Source organism: Triturus cristatus, chromosome 4_2, assembly GCF_964204655.1.
Source record: "Triturus cristatus chromosome 4_2, aTriCri1.1, whole genome shotgun sequence".
NCBI lineage: Eukaryota > Metazoa > Chordata > Amphibia > Caudata > Salamandridae > Triturus > Triturus cristatus.
In genome coordinates, this window is record NC_140586.1 from 480646591 (window position 1) to 480665319 (window position 18729).

The following is an 18729-nucleotide window of genomic DNA, read 5'->3' on the forward strand; positions in this document are numbered from 1 at the left end:
CAACTGGTTACATGACAGGTGGAGCAGTTGTACAAAGAGGTGGGTAGGTAGCAAGAGGTGACCACAAGCAATATTTTCAGTACAGAATTTCCCTTGGCAATATCTAATTCTATCTCCTTATCCCTGTGGTTTTGTTTTTATTGACTCTCGGGTCAAAAGCTCTCTGAAAGACTGAAGGTCACCTTTTGGTACTTTTAACTGTCGGCGTGAAATAAGAGCTAATTCGTAGTGTGTGGCTGTGTGTTTGACATGTATTTGCAAGCTGCTCCATGAAAGGCTTGATTTAAATGGCTGGCACCCATGGGTTATGTCCACACTATACAAATCTACAAATAAGCGAATCTCTTTTACATAAAGAGAAGTTCTCACCTCCACATTCTCTTCAGCTATGGCATCTCCTGCACCAGTTTTAATAGAACTACAGCTTGCTTCATCTTCTGCTTTTCTATTGCGAAATGTCAGTGCCTGTTCCCAACGGCGTAGCGCCTCTTCAAACAGTTCCATGCCTGAAAGAAAATCATGGTAAACACAGTTTGCGTCGCACGAACAGAAAGCATAATTACAGGTCAACTATCATTATATTCAGATTCTTAGGGCATAATGCCATACTTTGCTAACCCGTGTGTCATGAACAACAGTATCAAATACTCAGTATATTAAAATATATAATAAGCATAGAAATAAAAAATACAATGATAAAACAATAGTCACCAACTTACAATAAAATGGAGTGTGGCACTTAAAAATCATATTGAAGCGACATACTAAGTAAAGCAGCTTACGTAGTGCGATAATAATTGTTATTCTATGCAAATCACAGTACCTAGAAAAACTATTTTTTTTTAAAAAATGCATTTTAAAAAGAAAAGGAGGAGCAATATTACAATACATCACCAAGCAACAGACAGTAAATAAGATACTAAATTGATACAAATAGTGTAAAGTGCATACAGATAAGGAGCCAAAATAAAAAAGACATTGTGCCGCTGATCTTTCAAAGGGTACATGGCATACAGTACTCTAATGGTACAAACATGGAGCAAGAAAAGTGCTAGTGCGTAACCAGTAAATGTCATGTCCAGGATCCATATGTAAGCCAAGGTGCCAGCCTGAAAAGGTCCAGGGCCCTAAAGGTTGTACATATCTACTGTCCTGTGATCCAGGCTCTGATGGTTTCCAGACTGGGCTACGGCAAAATATTATATTTGGATGTGGCAAAAGATTTATTAAAAAGTCTGCAAATGGTCCAAAATATGGCAGCCCACCTACTTCTTCATCCACCTAGTTCCATTTGATCAGCTAGCCTGCTACACACTTCACATTGGCTACCTATCGAGCCCACTTTAAGTCCGTTTGCTAAATGCTCAAGTGCCTTGCCAAATCAGCGCCTGCATATTTGAGACTCTTGGTAGTCGGGTACTGTTCAAATCCTACACTTCGATCAAGCCAGCAGTATCTGGCAATTGTCCCCAGGATCAGGAAGTCTCGTCAAGGTGGCCGATTAGTCACGTTTCTTGGCCCCAAGCTTTGGAAAGATCTGCCACACTCATTGAAAGCCTGCAAATCACTTACAGTCTTTTGGACGAAGCTAAAAACTTGGGTGTTCCCATCTTCCCTCTAATTAGTAAAGGTCAGCTAGTCTGTTATGTGCGGACGACGAGGCTAGCGCTGGAAACTTTCTGGTAGCCATGCGCTCTAGACGTCAAAATAACATTTACACGGAATCTCAGTAAAAATCCGAGCCAAGGCCGACAATAAAAATCTGGGCCAAGGCTGGCATAATGCCTTCTACAAACCCTATAGGTTTATGTAAAGGTAGCCCCTTCGAAGATAAATAAAAACAAAGAGGAATATACAAATAGCAGGGGCAGCATATGACTCATAAGTCATAGGAGGCTTTCAAAAAAGGTAGAATGTCGTCCCCATGCCGTCCCCCCCACCGCCCCTCTCGGCCATCCCCAACTAAGTAGGGCTCCTGTCTCCCTAGATTTAAATCACACTCTCCATCCATTTTGTAATGGGCAGGCATATCAGGGTCCCCCAACTCTGCGTTTGCCGCCCTATACACTCATACATGTTGATTTCCTTATTATTTATTGTTAGACCTCCATTAGGCAAACGTGGGGTGGTTCTGGATTTAGCCAACTTGATGCAATACACACAACTGCCACTGCCATAGCAATACAAGCATTGGCATAGCCAATAGGTCTCGCCTTTGGGACCTTATAAGTGTTTAGCCAGAGCTATTGACTTTGCCAATGTCTTTAAGCTGTGCTGTACAGAAGTCTGTAGGCACACTTCCACACCAACATACTTCTCTTTGGACAATGAATGAGGTCATCTTGCAGCCCCTTTTCCGGTCCTCTCTGTCTGTTACTTCCCGGCCACCGTAGAGCTCTTGTGCAGTGGTGGCAGGCTGTGAGGAGCGCAAGAGGAAGCAAGGGTGGTGGACGATGTACAAATTGTCGTATTCCTCTCAGTGGCGCAACGAAATTTGAGATGGCCCTGCTGCAGGGTGCAAGGAGGGGCCCCCCTCCGAATTTTATCAGGGGCTCTGTGGTTATACTGAGTAAAGCAGAAAGAAACTTATGTTGTGGTTCAGTTCTTCCTGGGTCAACCTCTCCTGGCTAATCTGAGTAGCACAGGGTTTTTTATTTTTCAAAGTATAGGCAAGACTATTCACAACAAGACTTAAAAAGAATGAAGCAATAAGCAATAAACAAACTCATCTTGCACCGTTTCTCCGGTTACGGCAAGCCATCTTCTCTTGGACTCTTGTTGTAGGACTGTCACCGAGCACCCTTGACAACCATTGTTCAGCCATGATATTTATTGCTTCCTTACCTGCAACACGCCCACTTGCCTGTCTTTTACATTCACCTTGTCAATATGTTGACTACTGTGTACCTTCATCACACACATTTGCACTGAATCACAATTGCGACTGAAACAGATGGCCATTGCTCTGTGCGCTCTGCAGAGGGACCAAGGATTGGATGGCTATGTAGTCTGAACTTCTTTTTTGGCCCACCGACAGGCACTGTGAGAAATGCCTAGAGGCGACTCAATTCAAGGTATGTGCTATACAAAAGTGATGTACTGTGCGAAAAAATACAGAAACACAACACAACTCTCTAAAGGAATGCAAAAAAAAGGTGTAGTTTAAAACGAACTGTAGTAATATACCGTTTTTAACGCTCCTTGTTCACAAATTGATCAGTTTATTTGTCAGAAGGAGAATCCATTTCAATGTGCGTTTTTAATTAATACCAAGGCTGAACACCGGACGGACCCTGCCCACCTACATCTACCGGCCTGACAAGGCGACTGACTGTCCTACTGACCTTACAGATGCTGCAGCCCGACAGATGACTGTCTACTCCCCAGCCCTCCTGGCATTTCATAGACACTGCCACACAAATAACTGACTGCACGTGCTCTCCGGGCCTCTCAGAGGCACCAACATGGTGTGTGAGTGATTCACCCTTTGCGGGAAGGCTTCGGAAGTGGATAGAGCAAACTCGACCCAAAGGTATCAGAGCGCTTTACATGAGCACCAGTTGCATTACAGATGGACACATTCATTTTTGGGCACAGGGAAATTAAGTGATGTGTCAAGAATCACAGGGTGCTTGAGCCTCCTGCAAGACTTGAACCTGGTTCCCCGGCTTCAAAGTCGGCCCCTGTGGCATTTCAGGGACTCCATAAAGCACGCAGTACAACATGTGAGGCAACTTTAAACATAAGCAGGAGATGAGGACAGGCAGTCCGACCTGCATCTCACACATGCTCGACAATCACAAATTACTCTTGGCTTGACTGGGACTCCGTTTGATGTGGGTGAAGTGCTGTCATATCTAAAGTGCTTTCCCTCAAAACCCTCGTGTATGACGACCATGTCCACAAGCCCCAGGCTTAGGCAACGGGGGCGTACGTTTGCTGGTCACAGATATGTAGCAGAAAATGGTTTCCATGTGACTAGTCCACTAGGAAGTAGTCAATTGGGAAAGAAGCAACACAATTTGTTGAGTAATTCACGGCGTTAGGAGCGCACCACTCGCAGAGAGCGCCTGTATCCATGACAGGGCAGCGCGTCACTGAAACGGATGCCATGGGGGAGAAGGACGGGGGGAGGGGGCGGAGCTCCTGTTGGTTCTCTGCTGCCTGCAAACACTGTGCGAACACGCTGTGAATGTCAGGGGTAGAGGCTGCTCTGTGAGCAAGGGAAGCGAAACTGCTTCGTTCACACCACTCAACGGGAGTGGAGAGACAGACCTCTGATCTGGCTCCACAGCAGACTGATTGAGATAATTAGTGCACACACAATAAGAAACCTTGTGTGTTTTATCAAGAGCGTGCAAGATCATGCATAGCGACACCCATCACCAGCCTGTGAACTGTGAAAGTTTACACAGGATCACACGCTGCCGCTTCTTGCCAGACATACAGGGCATTTTGTTTACGAGGTGAACACGTTCAGAACTATGCGCGAAAATGCGGCGCTCACACAGCACACTATTTGAGATCAAGCACGCAGTTTCACATTTAGAAGTGAGACAGCGAGCTCATAACTATAATCCTGGCTCAGCTCGAGACCCTCTCGATACCTCAACCTAAAAAAAAGCAGGAGGGAGAAGAAGGCAACTCCAGACCGGGGGAGCCAGCAGGAGAACGAAAATTAACCAAGCCCGCGAGTGGTGTGTGCGCGCGAGAGGGAAACAAAAGAGGGCGCACCAGAGCGAGCAGCAGCCCATATGTTTTGAATTATCGCGCCCGTGTCTGGGCACGATAATTCAAAACAGATGGCCCCCGTGCGGGTAACCGCAAGCAATAGGCCATGGGTGGGTACATCTGTTGAGAAAGGTGGGACATGCAGTCTATTGCCCAATTGTGTGCTGTCTTTCTTAGAAAGACACACGCAAAGGCCAATAGCCTGTGACAAAAACAAAACCACACGCACAAGCGTGTGGTCAGATTTTTGAAGCCCTTACATAAAGTCTGGCAGAGCAGGGCATGTGCGCTGCGCTAGGCTCGACCCAAAAAAAAATATAAGGTTTTTTTTTCACCACCCCAGTGCCCACTGTGCCAACAACCACTCCTAATAATGCCATCAGTGGAGTTATTTGCATCCATTTCCTAATGATCATCCCAATAAAAGTGGCAATCTCCCGAAGCAAGGGGTCTAGTGCCGGCATGAAAAAAACATATGCAAACTTTCGGCCTGTCCTCCCCCACAGCGATGGCAGCAGTCGTTGGGTCTCCTACACCATCTGTATAATTTAGCTGTGGTATGATAAGGTTGAATACAGTCTTGAAATGCTGACTCTTTAACCCTGCTGCCAACAGTACTTTACTACCAATGACAAGTGGTTCCTGGAGAAGTAGACTCTCAACCCAGAGTTTAGATTCCCACTTGGGGTTTTGGGCTTCCAAATCATCCAGCATATCTTGTACCAATAAATTATAGATAGCCCCAAATCTAGCCCCCTTGTTGTTAGCTTCTATAACGGGAATACAGTTAACAGAGAGCTGGCTATTGGGCCTTTTATTTATTTTTTTAAATCTGTTTTTATTACGTTTTGCAGTCTGTACAATAGTTCGGGATATTGCATTGCATAATGACCGTTTTCATAGACGTATTTGGCACTTCTATCAATCATAGTACACATTGTATTACGGTTCATTTAAAGTATTCCATTAAAGTAACAGCTTTATTTAGGTATATATTGTGCTGTCTATTTTTGATTAGTCTGCCTCATGAAGACACAGTTGGTGTCATCTGCGTGTCTGTGCTCTGCTTATGTTTGATACGGTGTGTCATTTAACTTTGGAAGCAGATTAGAACTATACAGTGACAAAATAATACTTAATAGGAGTGGGTCCGAAACGTGAGGCTGGCTCCTGGGCACCCCAAGCGTGGCTTTACTAGAGGCGATGCATGTGCGTGTGTTTTTTTTTTCCCCAGCTCCCTGAGGTATCTTGTGTGTTTAGAACGCTGCGTCTATTGGGGTTTGAGGTGGTGTCACCTCGTATTGTAAAAAGGGTCAAGGCAGTCAAGATTGTGTCCCAACTAGTTGCTAGGGGAACCTTGCAAATTCCTAGTGCGTCTTCATGGCGGAGTGCGACACTTTCCGCTTTGGCCTAGGTGAACATCGAATTTCTCCACATTATTATGTTTGGGGGATCGGGGCCTTCCACCTTTTGGTAATCAGTCTTTTCACCACTGCCATTCCAAGGTGAAAAAACCTGGAGGTGACTCTGTTGTTATGGTTCCTCCAGTATAAGTGTAAGAGGTATACGTGCCATTCGAATGGGAGGGTGCGGTCAGTGCATTGTGACAGAGCGTCTGCTACCGCTAACCAGTATCCAGCTAGGGTGGGGCATTCCCACATCATGTGCAATAGATTTGCATATGCTTGTGTGCATCTCGGGCGTGCAGAGTCCTGGCATTTGAAGCATTGGTTGATTTTCGCGGATGTTAGGTATGCTCTGTGAGTAATGTAAAATTGGATTTGGCACGTTCCTAGGGATTTGTGTTGGGCTTGCCAGTACCTAGGCCCATTCCGAGTCTGTGAACTGATGGCCTATGTCTGTTTCCCATTGTTGACGGAGGGGCAATAGGTTAGCTGCTGTGTGGTGCCTGAGTGATGCTGCGAACCATTTGCTGAGATGTTCCCTTTGTCCCATAACATGCAGATATTGTATGGTAAGGTTTGTCATTGGTTCGGTGGTTAAGTCTCCCCATTTAATGGTGAGCGCCGCTAATAGAGAGCGGTGGAGCAGGACCTGACCGGGGGGGCAGGTCATCCTCTTCCACCAGCATCATATACGAAATTAGTGTGCCTTCGCTATATAGATCTCCTATGTCTTGGACCCCAGCTTCATGCCAACTCTTTAGTTCTGTTGCTGTGGTAATGATAGTGCCTCTGGGTGTTCCCTCCAGTGGTAAGCCTGGCGCGTATGGGGTGACTGCACAGGTTATATAAAGAGCTCTGCGGTAGCACCTGTGCACCACATTCAATAGCAGTGAGTCTGGTGGTTTAGTTTTAGAGCAGGGGTGGAGTCATATTGCTAGCTCTTTGGTACGCAGTGGTGGTTGTATAGCTGCTGGGTCTCCGCTGTGACGATTTGCTAGCCATCTGGACATCCACTGTAGTTGAGCTGCTAAATAATACTGTTCTAGGTGCAGGACTGCTAGGCCTCCTTGGTCTATAGGTAAGTAGAGCTTGTTGACGGCAACACGGTGTCTGGAGTTCCCCCATATGAAGTCCTGGACTAGTTTTTCCAGGGGACGGAAAAAGGACGGAGGGACATAATGTAGAAGATTCGTAAAATAGTATACAAGTCAGGGCAGTATTACCATATTTGATACGGCTACTTTCCCTGTCACTGATAGTGGGAGTGTGCTGCAGAATTACGATTGAGCGAATTGTGGTCAGAGCCCTGCCCAGGTTACCATCTTGTAAGTCAGCTGGGTTCTGGCATATGCGAATTCCGAGGTATCAGAATGTGTCCGCACACAAAGGGACTCATGTCCCATTGAGTGTATAACCTGGATTGTCACACTGTTCGCTGAAGGAATATAGACAGGATTTAGAGGCGTTCACTCACAACGCTGACATGGAGGCAAAGCGGTCTAGAAGGATTGTCAGTCTTTGTGGGATGTGGTGGATATCTTTTATGTATAACATGAGATGTCAGCGTATAATGATATTGTGTGTGTGTGTGTCGTCTCCTAGTGTGATGCCATCATTTATCTCGGAACGTATTGCCTCTGCCAGTTGTTCAATCGCCGGTGAGAAAAGTAACGGGGAAAGGGGGCATCCCTGCCTTGTCCCTCTCCACATGTTCACCGGGTTTGATATATAGGGGTCTGTTTTTACTCTAACAGTGGGAGCGCTGTATAACAGCTTCACCATACTTAGGAAAGTTTCACCTAGTTTATATTTGTCCAGCGCAGCAAATAAGAACCCCAACTCCAAGGAGTCGAATGCTTTTTCGAGGTCTAGTATGAGGCAGCCCGCCCTCAGCCATTGAGTTTTCGAGTAAGTGGCAATCCGGAAGAATCGCCTGAGATTTAGGGAGGTGCTCCTGGAGGGCACAAACCCATTCTGATCTGCATGAACTAGGGTGGGGACTACTTGTGCAAGCCGGTCTGCTAATAGTTTTGCTAGTTCCTTATAATCAGAATTAAGGAGAGTCAGTGGCCTGTATGAGCCCAGCTCCGAGGAGTCCTTATCGGGTTTAGGCAAAGACACCAGAATGGAGGGAGACGTTGTTCATATATGGCTGTTATGTATAGCTCATGTAGGTGTGGGGTGAGCGTCGTAGCATAGGCCTTGTAGAATTCCACTGGGAATCCATCTGGGCCTTGGGTGTTCCCACGCCATTATTGCGCTACGAATTTCCTCAGGAGTGATAGATTTGTTTAACAGCTCCCTCTGTTCCATCGTGGATTCTGTCAGGAGTATTGAATCTGAGAACGTGGCTAGTTGATTCCCTACCTGGGGCCCCATGGACTGATACAGATCGGTGTAGGGGTTCATTAGTGCCTCATGTATTTCATGCTGTGTGTATACAGTCACTCCCGCATCAGTTCTCAGGGCCGTACCTGTTCCTGAGGTATTAGCCATGCTATCATTTTGCCCGCACGGTCTGCAGTGCTGTGCAGAGTGTGCTGTATAGTTGTGGCAACTGGGTTGTTCTAGCAAATCTGCATGTACTGCCCGCAGTGTGTCTAGTTTTCTCATGTTCCTACTCCCCCCTGTCTGTTTATTCTCTTGGCCCATTAGCTGCCTATTTTGCCGAGTGCTGTGTTTAGTCATTTGCGTATGTATAGGGTGGTCTCTAGGCAGTACCCTCTTAGGGTTGTGACTCTTGGGCCTTTTATTCATGAAGTCCTGAATCTGTAAATATTTGAAACATGTGTTAGCCCATACTTTAGTTGAAGCTCACCAAACGAGTGTAACTGCACTCTCATAAAAATTGCCCAACACTATGATACCCTTCCAAGCTCAACTCCCACCAATTGTGTTGTGGAATATAGAGGGTAGGTCTGGTGAGCCCCAGATGGGTGTATAATAACTATATCTAGTAACACCAGTGGTCTTCTTAATGTGTCGCCGTATCCAATATGCCCATTGTAAGATCTTAAATGATATATTTTTTATAATAGCTCGGTTCAATATTTTTCAGCAAAATCCCTTGGCTTCAATCCCTGGTATTAACTCATAACTCAATGGGGCTTCTGCATACATTTTTTCCATAATCAGAATACCCATGTGTTGAAGCATACATGAACAATAATAAAATGCAACATTCAAAGCGGCCCATCCTCCGCTGCTTTTGGGGATTATCATGTATTTGGAGGCTCTCCTCTGCTTCCTGAACTACCAGAAAAAGCTAAAACACAAACTTTCAAATTTGGTCAACCAACACCTGCTAATATCTAGGGGGTTAGCTCTAAATAAATATAACAGTTTTGGCGAGATTGTAATTTTTAATATGTTGCTCCTCCCCACCAGTGAGAGATGGAGATAATGGATTCTTCTAAATTCCTGTCCTATATTGCATTTCAGGGGGGTTAGGTTTACCTCGATGAGGTGGTCAAAATCTGCTGAGATATTGACCACTAGGTAAGTTGCCTCCTCAACCAGGATCCCTGAATCCAGTATCTTCAGTACACCACTTGGGTCTTCCCCTCATTAAGTTTATACCGAGAAAATCACCCAAATTGCTTTGCTTTTTTTTTCCTATCTCAATTAGAGTCTTTGCGGGGTCTGCGGTAACCATCGCTACATCGTCCACGTAGGATAGCACTTTATATTCCGCCTGACCCTCTATCTCCGGGCAGATCCGTTGATTTTGTTCAAAAAGTGCAATATAGGGATCAATATACAAGGCAAATAATAATGGTAAACACGGGCACCCTTGTCTCATCCCCCTAAAAATCAGTATTTTTTCAGATTCTTTCCTCATAGTTTGTAGCTTTGCGCTGGGGGCCTGATAAAGTGTTTTAATGGACTTAATGAAGCCAGGGCCGAACCCAAACTGCTCGAGAACTGCCCATAAGAAGCCCCACAAGACCCAGTCAAAAGTGTTTTCGGCATCTAATAAAACTAGGCCCATTTTTGCTTTAGTTGCTTCTGCGATCACCCTTTTTACATGATCATCTGTTCCTCTGCCAGGTATAAAACCATGCTGACAAGGAGACACCAAGGAGGGGATTCTTTAACCTAATTTAATTGCCAACACCTTAGCATAAAGTTTAGCATCACAATTTGTTAGAGGTGTTGACCTATAAAACCCTGGATTAAGTGGGGAATTACTTTTTTTCTTAAATACAATAATATTGGTTAATTTTAACGACCGGAGAGCCTCCCCCTGTGATACTAAAAACGCTACAAGCATATCTCATTATTCAGTGCCTTATACAGCTCCAAAGGTAAATTGTCAAGCCCCATGGCTTTCCTTGCAGCTAGTGAATTGATAGCTTCTGCTACTTCCTCAGAAGACATTGGTGAATTCAAAACCCGGTCCTCTGCATTAAGTTCGGCCCGGTCTATTACTCGAAGGATCTCATCATACTCATCTAACGGCGTGACTGCCACTTCTGAATACAGATTCTCATCTAAATCTTTAAACACCCTGACGATATCTCATGGGGATTCAAAAATTGCACCCATGGGCATCCTGTAAAGCCTCAACCCCTTTTTCCACCTCCCATTGTCTAATGCATAATACAAGAAGGTGTCCTGCATTCTCCCCATATTTGTAGCACTCCCTCTTATGAATATAACATTTTGTTGCAATTTCACTGTTAAAATATTGAGTAATTCTAGCTTTTAAAACTGCAATCATTTTCTGAACCTTGGTGTAATCAAACCTTTTGAACACTGCCTGAGTCTGGAGCTCCTCCACGTTCTTCATACAGTCCCTGGATCTCAAGAGAATCCTGTTTTTGTTGGTGCTGGGTGTAGCTTAGGGTTTGCTCCTAATTCCAGCCTTTAGAGTATCCCAGACTATCATGTCCTTAGCAGTGCCCCTATTAAACTTTAAAAACTCAGTTACCCATTTAAGCATATAGTGTAAGTAATATGGGTTAGAGAGGAGCCTTCTGTCAAAAGTCCAACTAGCATGCGGCTTAGATAAGCCTGCCATCCAGACTTCTTCTACCAGTGGGTTATGATCTGAAAGAGCCCTAGGATACTTTTCTATGGCAGCCTGGCGCTAAGTGAAGTGGTAACCAAGATATAATCCAAACATACTAGTTTATTGTATAGGTATGAAAATAATGTATAGCCAGACATCTACTAGCCCATGGCTTTCAACTAGCCTGTGAAGCACTTTAAACACAATGGGTTTCCTCCCATTATAGAGCTGGGGTCCTAATACATCCTTTTTAACGTCTAAATATATATTAAATTCCCTGCAAAGAATAAGAGGGGTTGGCTAGGTTGCCAATTCAATATTCAAATAGTGAAACACCTCAACTTCATCAGTATTTGCTCAATTAATTGGACATAGCGTTAACTTGCTCCCTCTGTGTACCATTCTACAATTTCCTACCTACCTAACTCATCAGTAGAAAACCAAACTACCGAGCAAAAAGCCTTATTATCAAAAATGGCAACCCCTCCAGATATTACACCTGGTCTTGTGCAACCCAACAATGTCAAGCCAAGATTTGGCAGGACAAGATGGCGACCGTGTAAAGATGGCCGAATTATCCCTCCTTCCTTACCGGCTCATTGTGGATTTTCGCCTACTCAACGCTCCCTCTGGTTGGAGGGGATGGTCAAAGGAGTGGCGGTGTTTGGTTGCCGACAGGCCTCCATTGTCAGTGTGTCTTATGATGTGGCTCCTGGCTCGTTACGATGCTGGGTCTGGCTGCCAGAGTGCTGGCGTGGCAGGCTCTCAACAGGACTAGTAATAGGAGACGCCTCTAGGCAGCGGGAACCATTAAGCGAATGGCACCGAAAGCAGCTCGGGCTACATAGCCCCGCAGTATCAGCAACTGGAGCAGGAAGTGCAGAGAGGACCAAGCCTGGTCCACGGCACAGCGATACACCTTCTATGACGGCTCGCAGAGACAGTACGGCAGGTACAGGTAATGGAGGCTCTACAGGGATGGCAACAACAGTTTAAAAAAAAAAAAAATATCCAAACCCAGAAAATGGATGCAGCTCAGAAGGCTCAAAACTTGTCTGGAAGCTCTTCTCAGATTTGCCAAATTGATACTTCCCCTCCTGTGCCTGTAATGGATGTTCAACCACTTTAAGACACCTGCATTTTGGACAGTGGTGATTACCATTATGCCTGTGAGTACTTTGGGTTATCAGGGGCTGGAGCTGCAAAAAGTGGGAGAGACTCAGGCTGTGGCACAGTTAACAGAGGTGGAAGGAGCTGAGGAAGCTGGCTTAGGGGGAAAACAAGATCTAAGCGGTGAGGAAATTACATCAGTTAATTTGAATAGAAGTACATATAATGCATGGGACATGGCTGATAGCTCAGGAATAGCGATGGAGTGAGGGATGGCTGAAAGGACCCCATGGTGATATCAAGAGGTGGCATGGGCCCTGATGAGGGTGGGCTGGACTCATAGGCTAAGCATAGCAAGGGAATAGTAAAAACCAAGGGCAGAACACGGTCAGCCCAGTTTATCTTTTGATGAAGGAGAGCACTAGTTTTCTTCTCGGATTAGTCGGACTGGTCAGAGGAGGACGCAGAGTCCTCAGGAGATGGCCACAGAATGTGGTCTCAGGGCAGTGTGTCAAGTGCTGTGGAGCAGTGTTAATGGAAGTTGGCAAGATGCCAGTATCTGATATACCTGGGGACGAAGCCTCTCTGATGGTAAAGAAAAGGATACCCCGGCATAAGGTTAAAGCTACTGCCAGCACAGGCGATGATCTGAAATGGGATTACTCTACTATGTCCTGCTTTTGAGGAAATATGGTGGGTGAGAAAAAGGCTGGGTGGGCTAGTCACCCGGTTGGGGCCACACTGGAAGCAATTTACCAAGGAATTATGGCTCACCATGAGGAAACTCATGCAGATAACCTTAGGGCGCCTAAGCCGCCAATAGGAAGTTGCAGTGCTCTATCCACAGGATGCCAAATCCTGTGCCAAATTCTCTCAAAGAGCACAGAATAGCACTGGCGAGCGAGGTGGGAAGCCAAAAGAAGACTGAGGCACTGGAATCACATCTGATTGACACCCATTGGAAGCTGGAAGAGGTCGAGAACAAGCTCAGGTGCAACAATCTTCAAATGCTCGGTGTTGAGGAAGGCACAGAGGGCTCAGACATCTAAAAGTACATAGTAGGCTTGTTTAATAATGCCTTCCTGGAACTGGCTAACTGGGATCTGAAAATCCAAAGAGCCCATAGATTGCCATTTAAACAGCAACCTCATGCACAGGACGGCGGTAAGCATAGGGTGATCCGGTGTTCTTTGGAAACGTTTTGCTTAAGACAGACAGTTTTTGAACTTGCACGACCAGACCAGAAACAGACAGACATGTGACAGATGCTCCTTCTTTGTTAAGCCTGATTTCTGCCATGCTACTGTGGAGAGGCGGTGGCATTTGAGAAAAATGACACAGCTCTTCCAGAATAAAGGGGCTCAAGTATTTTTGATGAACCCAGCCAAAGCGAAGGTCACTATTAAGGATAAGGCCCATTTTTTTTACCTAGGAAATCAATGCAAAGGACTTCCTCCGGAGCCTAAATTCGGCCAGGTTTGGGAGAATATAAATGATGATTTTTCTTTCTATACAGGTGGATGTTAATTGTTTTGTAATGATTGACTGCTTAATTGTAATGATCAATAGTCCCTTTCAGATATGAATCGCTGATTAACACATTTTGAGGAGGTGTGGTGAGGCAGGTGCTAACCGAAGAGTTTTTGCGTACTCTCTAAGCGAGTTGGCCTAGGGAGGAGGGGGAAAACAGCCTTTACTATGAAGTTTTTACTTTGTAAACCATTTACCACACATTTTTTAAATCGCAAAGGATGTTGGCACGCAAATCTTTACTACGCAAAACTTTACCACACATTTTAACAGTAGGTGGCAGTGTTGCACCTTATTCTTTTAAACAGGAAAACTGAAATAATTGATGATAGTAAACTCTCAAAATAAAATACAGGGGGCTTAGGAGCACTGGGCTTTTTATAAATATGTAGAATTGGGTTGAGGAATGTTGCCTCCGAGCTTCTTGAAATTGATTTCTAGTAACTGTTCTTCATATTTTGCAGGGAGTATGACTTTGCTTTTCCCCAATATGGAGAAGGTTACCTTTGAACTTTGTGAGAGATTTTCACATCGCATAACCCACATTTTGTGAACATGTGAGTGAGACATTTTAGCAAAAAAAGGAGGGAGAGGGAACCGTTGTATGCTTCTATAGCCAAAGGTGAAAGACAATGGTCGGCTAAGCTTTTTGGGACGAGTATACTTTTAGGAAAGATGTTGACTATGGGTATAGCAATGAAAAAAAGGGGAGGAGCCATGGAGAACAGACAGATCGGAGACCCACAGAGTACAAACACGGACGGGAAAAGAATAGTCCTTTTTCACTTTCAATTAATATTATAGGACGTATGTGGTTGAACACACCTTTTTATAGCACTTTGGAGCAGAATGGACGATCGGAACAGAGAGTGCTGTATACAGGTAGGTTTAATTTACAATCTATAACAAATTCAGAACATTTATAGCAAAGAGATGGTATGCGTGGTGAAAATGTTCATGCTAGTTGTTATCGTGGTAAGTGTACTTGTAATGTTAACGGATGTAAAAGCGTTGGAGTTGGTGCATGGTTAATTATGTGATGTAAAGACTTGCGTGGTAAAACCACGCGCAGTGATGACATACAGCCAGAGGAGGGTGTCTTACCATCTGTGGACCTGGCCAGTTCAATTGCCCCAAGTAAGGGGTAGAGGGAGGAGTCTGTGGGGTATGGTGGAGGGACAGGGCACAGGATGCTTTTGCAACAGGCAAGGGCTGCACTTCTAGTTAGCGGCCAAAAGGTACTGGAGTTGACTCTTTTTTCGGTTTTGAGATATGGTGTCTGGATTACTTGACCGGCATACTGAAAGTTGAATGTTCAGTTGAGCTTAACTCAAAAGGTCTGACCAAAGTGGGCTGGACTAGGGGTTAGCAAACTCCGTATTTGTATGTTTAATGTGTTGGCCTGAATGATAAGGCCAAGAGGGGCAGGGTGGTGCTTGGCTTGAGGTTGATTAAATCGGATATTGTGTGACTGCGGGAGATGCACATACCTTGGGGCAAGAGAGGACATTTTTCTGATCTTCGCTTGACATTGTTGGGTTACAAAAGACAACTATTAACTGTTATCTGTTTTTTTCCAATCTGGTGTCACAGAGTTTATTCCAGGCTCATTCTTCACTTGGACTGTTAAAGTCAATATTTTGAATTTGTATTTGTTTCAGTGTTCTACACTAATTTGCGCAATACTTATATGTTGTGCACTTGCAGATCAATAGTATACAAATTAAGGTGTAACTGTAGTTTTACTATTACTGTGATATTTGAAGAGGAGAACTTACTTCATATGCCGTTTCCATGAGGTGCACTCACCGTATGTTACTAGAGTATATCGACAAGACTTATACGTGGTGTTCCCGAGAGAAGTTACAGTGTAAACTGAAAGGACTACAGTGAGTACAGGTGTGGGGGTGTAGTCTAACACTGGTACTCTGATTGTGGTACTGTTTATCTTCGATACATGCTAATGGAACTATAATTGTTTGCAGCAGGCTGCTGACAGCACTGGTGCAGGTTTGACTTACCCTTAGATTGGATACATAATAATAGTATTGAAATGAGGTAATGATCACTGCACATAGAGTAGTGGAATGTGATAAGCGATCTTCAAGAGTGTTTTTAAAAATGTATAATTTTCTGCCAAAAATAGCATCCAGTAATATACATATTTTAATGTACGCCGATGATGTAGTAATTTTGGATCTCACACCAATAGGTCTACAAAGAAATTTAAACACACTGAATTGCTATATAAGAAAATGTCCTCGTCCTAAACATTTCTACAACAAAAGTAGTATCTTTTAGAGGGAGACAGCAATATTTTCACTTTAATTGGACATAAGACAGAAAATCCTTGGAGGTCGTTAAAGAATACACTTATTTGGGGTGAATGTTTTCCCAAACCTTACAAAATTCCTCCCATTTTCAGTATATTGCTCACAAGGCAGACGCCCATGTTGACGCTATAGAGGTTTTACTCTTTCTCTGGGAATAGACAGTTTTACTCTTTGCTTGAGGTTTTTTGTACGACAATACCACCTATTTTATCATACGCCCTAGAATATATCTCGAATAAGCCTTGGCACCCATTAAAAGTAAGAGAAGGGAATTTATTACGCAAATTGCTAAAAGTTAATCAAGGTGTCCCTGTACAAGGAATACGCTTGGAGTTATCCTTAGTTAGCACTTATGCTAGAGCCAACTCTAATATAATCAAATGGGCTTACAATCTTTTACATGCTGATCTAGGTTATTTAAGGTATATTTTAAAATTCCAGACTTTTAGAAATGAGTCCTCGCAACATACTTTTAACAAGAATCTTACTATCGCAGTAAACCTGTCCTGTTGCACGATAACACTATTAAAATCTTGAACTCCATGACATCTGAAGCTCTTCTTAAAGAACTAGACTCCAAGAATAAGTTACGACCTGGATGTAGAACACGGTTCTCAATTAAAATATTTTAGACACTTAAGCATATAAAATCACGCAACAATATATACGCTTCTCATTAGAGCATAGGATCCAGCGCACCATAATCTTATTGCTGTTGGGGATTCTTCCGTTAAAATGCTTATACTTCAAAATGGAATTATTGTGAAAGTACTACCGGGATCTGTGATTTATGTAATGGAGGAGAGCAAGATTTATTACATGTATTGCTAGTCTGTCCAAATTCGACCTTGGTAGCGGTTCGGCGCCGGTATATAAAGTCCATTTGTTTAAGATATAATATCTTCCCTGCACAAAGTTTAATCAAGTTTTGTAAATCGAAATCTGATGAATTTGTTTGTTACAATCTATATACATTTTTAAAGAGCTTTTTAAAGTTGTTTTAATGATTAAATATAATTGTTTTTTAATCTAGTGGAGTGGTGTTAGTATATGGAGGTTGGTTTAGTTACAGTAGTTATTTTCATTGGTTCACAGCAGGATGTTCATAGTTTTTCAGGTACATGTGCACAGTTTTGCACTGGGAATTGGGGTCTAATATAAACACTTTGCACTGTACACAGATGGAGAAGCAATGGGCATGTGCCTGGAAGATATTGTAATGTGACTATTTGCAAAATATCATCATACCATGATCAAAATGTCATCATTTTGGTGGTGGTATATATGCATATTATAATTGGTGGCAAAGGCTGTACACTAATCTTGGATTTGTTGCAGGGATTCTGCTTATGCACAGAACTATGCGCAGGAAACCAGGACCTCAGTGAATTGTGGTGTACCAAAAACTCACCTCAGCACCCAGAACCCTTATCCGACCAGAATCAGTGTCCCATTCGTTATCCGTATCATCACGGAGGTCCCAATGTATAGACAACCCAGAACAAGCGACTTAGAGTATTCTCAGGAATGGTGGGAATCGGAAATACCTGTTCGCTATTATACATATATCAATCCACAACAAAGTAATAAGAGACACGGTAAAGTTTAAAAGGTTTATTTTATAAACGACGTGTCCTAAGATGCAGTACTTTGGCTAACATAAGTAGACAAATGATTATAATTAAAACCATCAGCATTGTTACAATACCATAGAAAATGTAAGGAGAAATCATAGCATAAATGACAGTGGCTTACAGCCACCTTCCTTTCGCTAGTAAACTAATATTATTTAGACTAGTAGAAGGTCTCTTAGGCTTGAATGGGGAACCCCATACCGTAAAGATCAGCTTTATGAGGACCACATCACAGGATCAGCTTTGCTCTGCGACTGGAAATGTTCTTCTCCAGAATGTGTTTCAAACGCATGCTGACTGTAATATTAAAGGCTCTCGATATTCAGGTATTTGCAGCTGTGTGCATATTATGACTAGAGAGTGCGCCGATCAACCTGGATTCAAAAACATACATTGTCTGGTTGCTCAAAGTGTTTTGCACACAATGTTCAGACCAAGGTCACAGTGCACGTCTAGGGAGGTGAACAACAGACAGTTCTCATGTGAAGCAAAGGCAAGCAAGCAGTTTCTCAAATAATAACATGCATCTGCAGTGTCGCGTGCAAAAGCAGAAAAAGTGGCAAGATGGCTTTCTAAAAGCTAACGCGCTTATGCTAACATAGCAATGTATGTAGCTACCTCCACTAGACCCCCCCTTGATCGGACTGTGAGCAAATAGGGATACGATAAGGAACGCAGAGTTCAAGATCGAGAGAGCAGAAACAAGTGCATTAATTGTATATCCAAAAAGAGCAGCAAAAGTTCGAAAAAAACATTTAAAACAACGAAAATGAAGGGGAAAAAAAAAGGTTACGTTTGTGCTAGTGAAGCGGGATGATAATCAAGTTAATCCATAAACGTGTAAGCACAGTACGTAGCAACAGCTTCCAAAAGGAAGTCATTGGAACGAGTTGCAAAAGTGTCCGCCATCCAGTCTAACAAGGTAAATGAACATACATGTTCTTCGACCACTGGAGCCTCTAGCACGTTCA

At 43.6% G+C, this 18729-nt stretch overlaps 1 protein-coding gene across 4 annotated transcripts in view; it reads right to left on the reverse strand.

Annotated features, from left to right (window-relative positions):
* The window catches only part of MIGA1 (mitoguardin 1), a 738294-nt gene that overhangs the window by 556380 nt on the left and 163185 nt on the right, over nucleotides 1-18729 (reverse strand). For all 4 annotated transcript variants that reach the window (XM_085600123.1, XM_085600124.1, XM_085600121.1 and 1 more), the window contains one exon: nucleotides 370-506. In XM_085600123.1, coding sequence (XP_085456249.1) covers nucleotides 370-506 — 137 coding nt within the window. The remainder of the gene's footprint in view (nucleotides 1-369; nucleotides 507-18729) is intronic.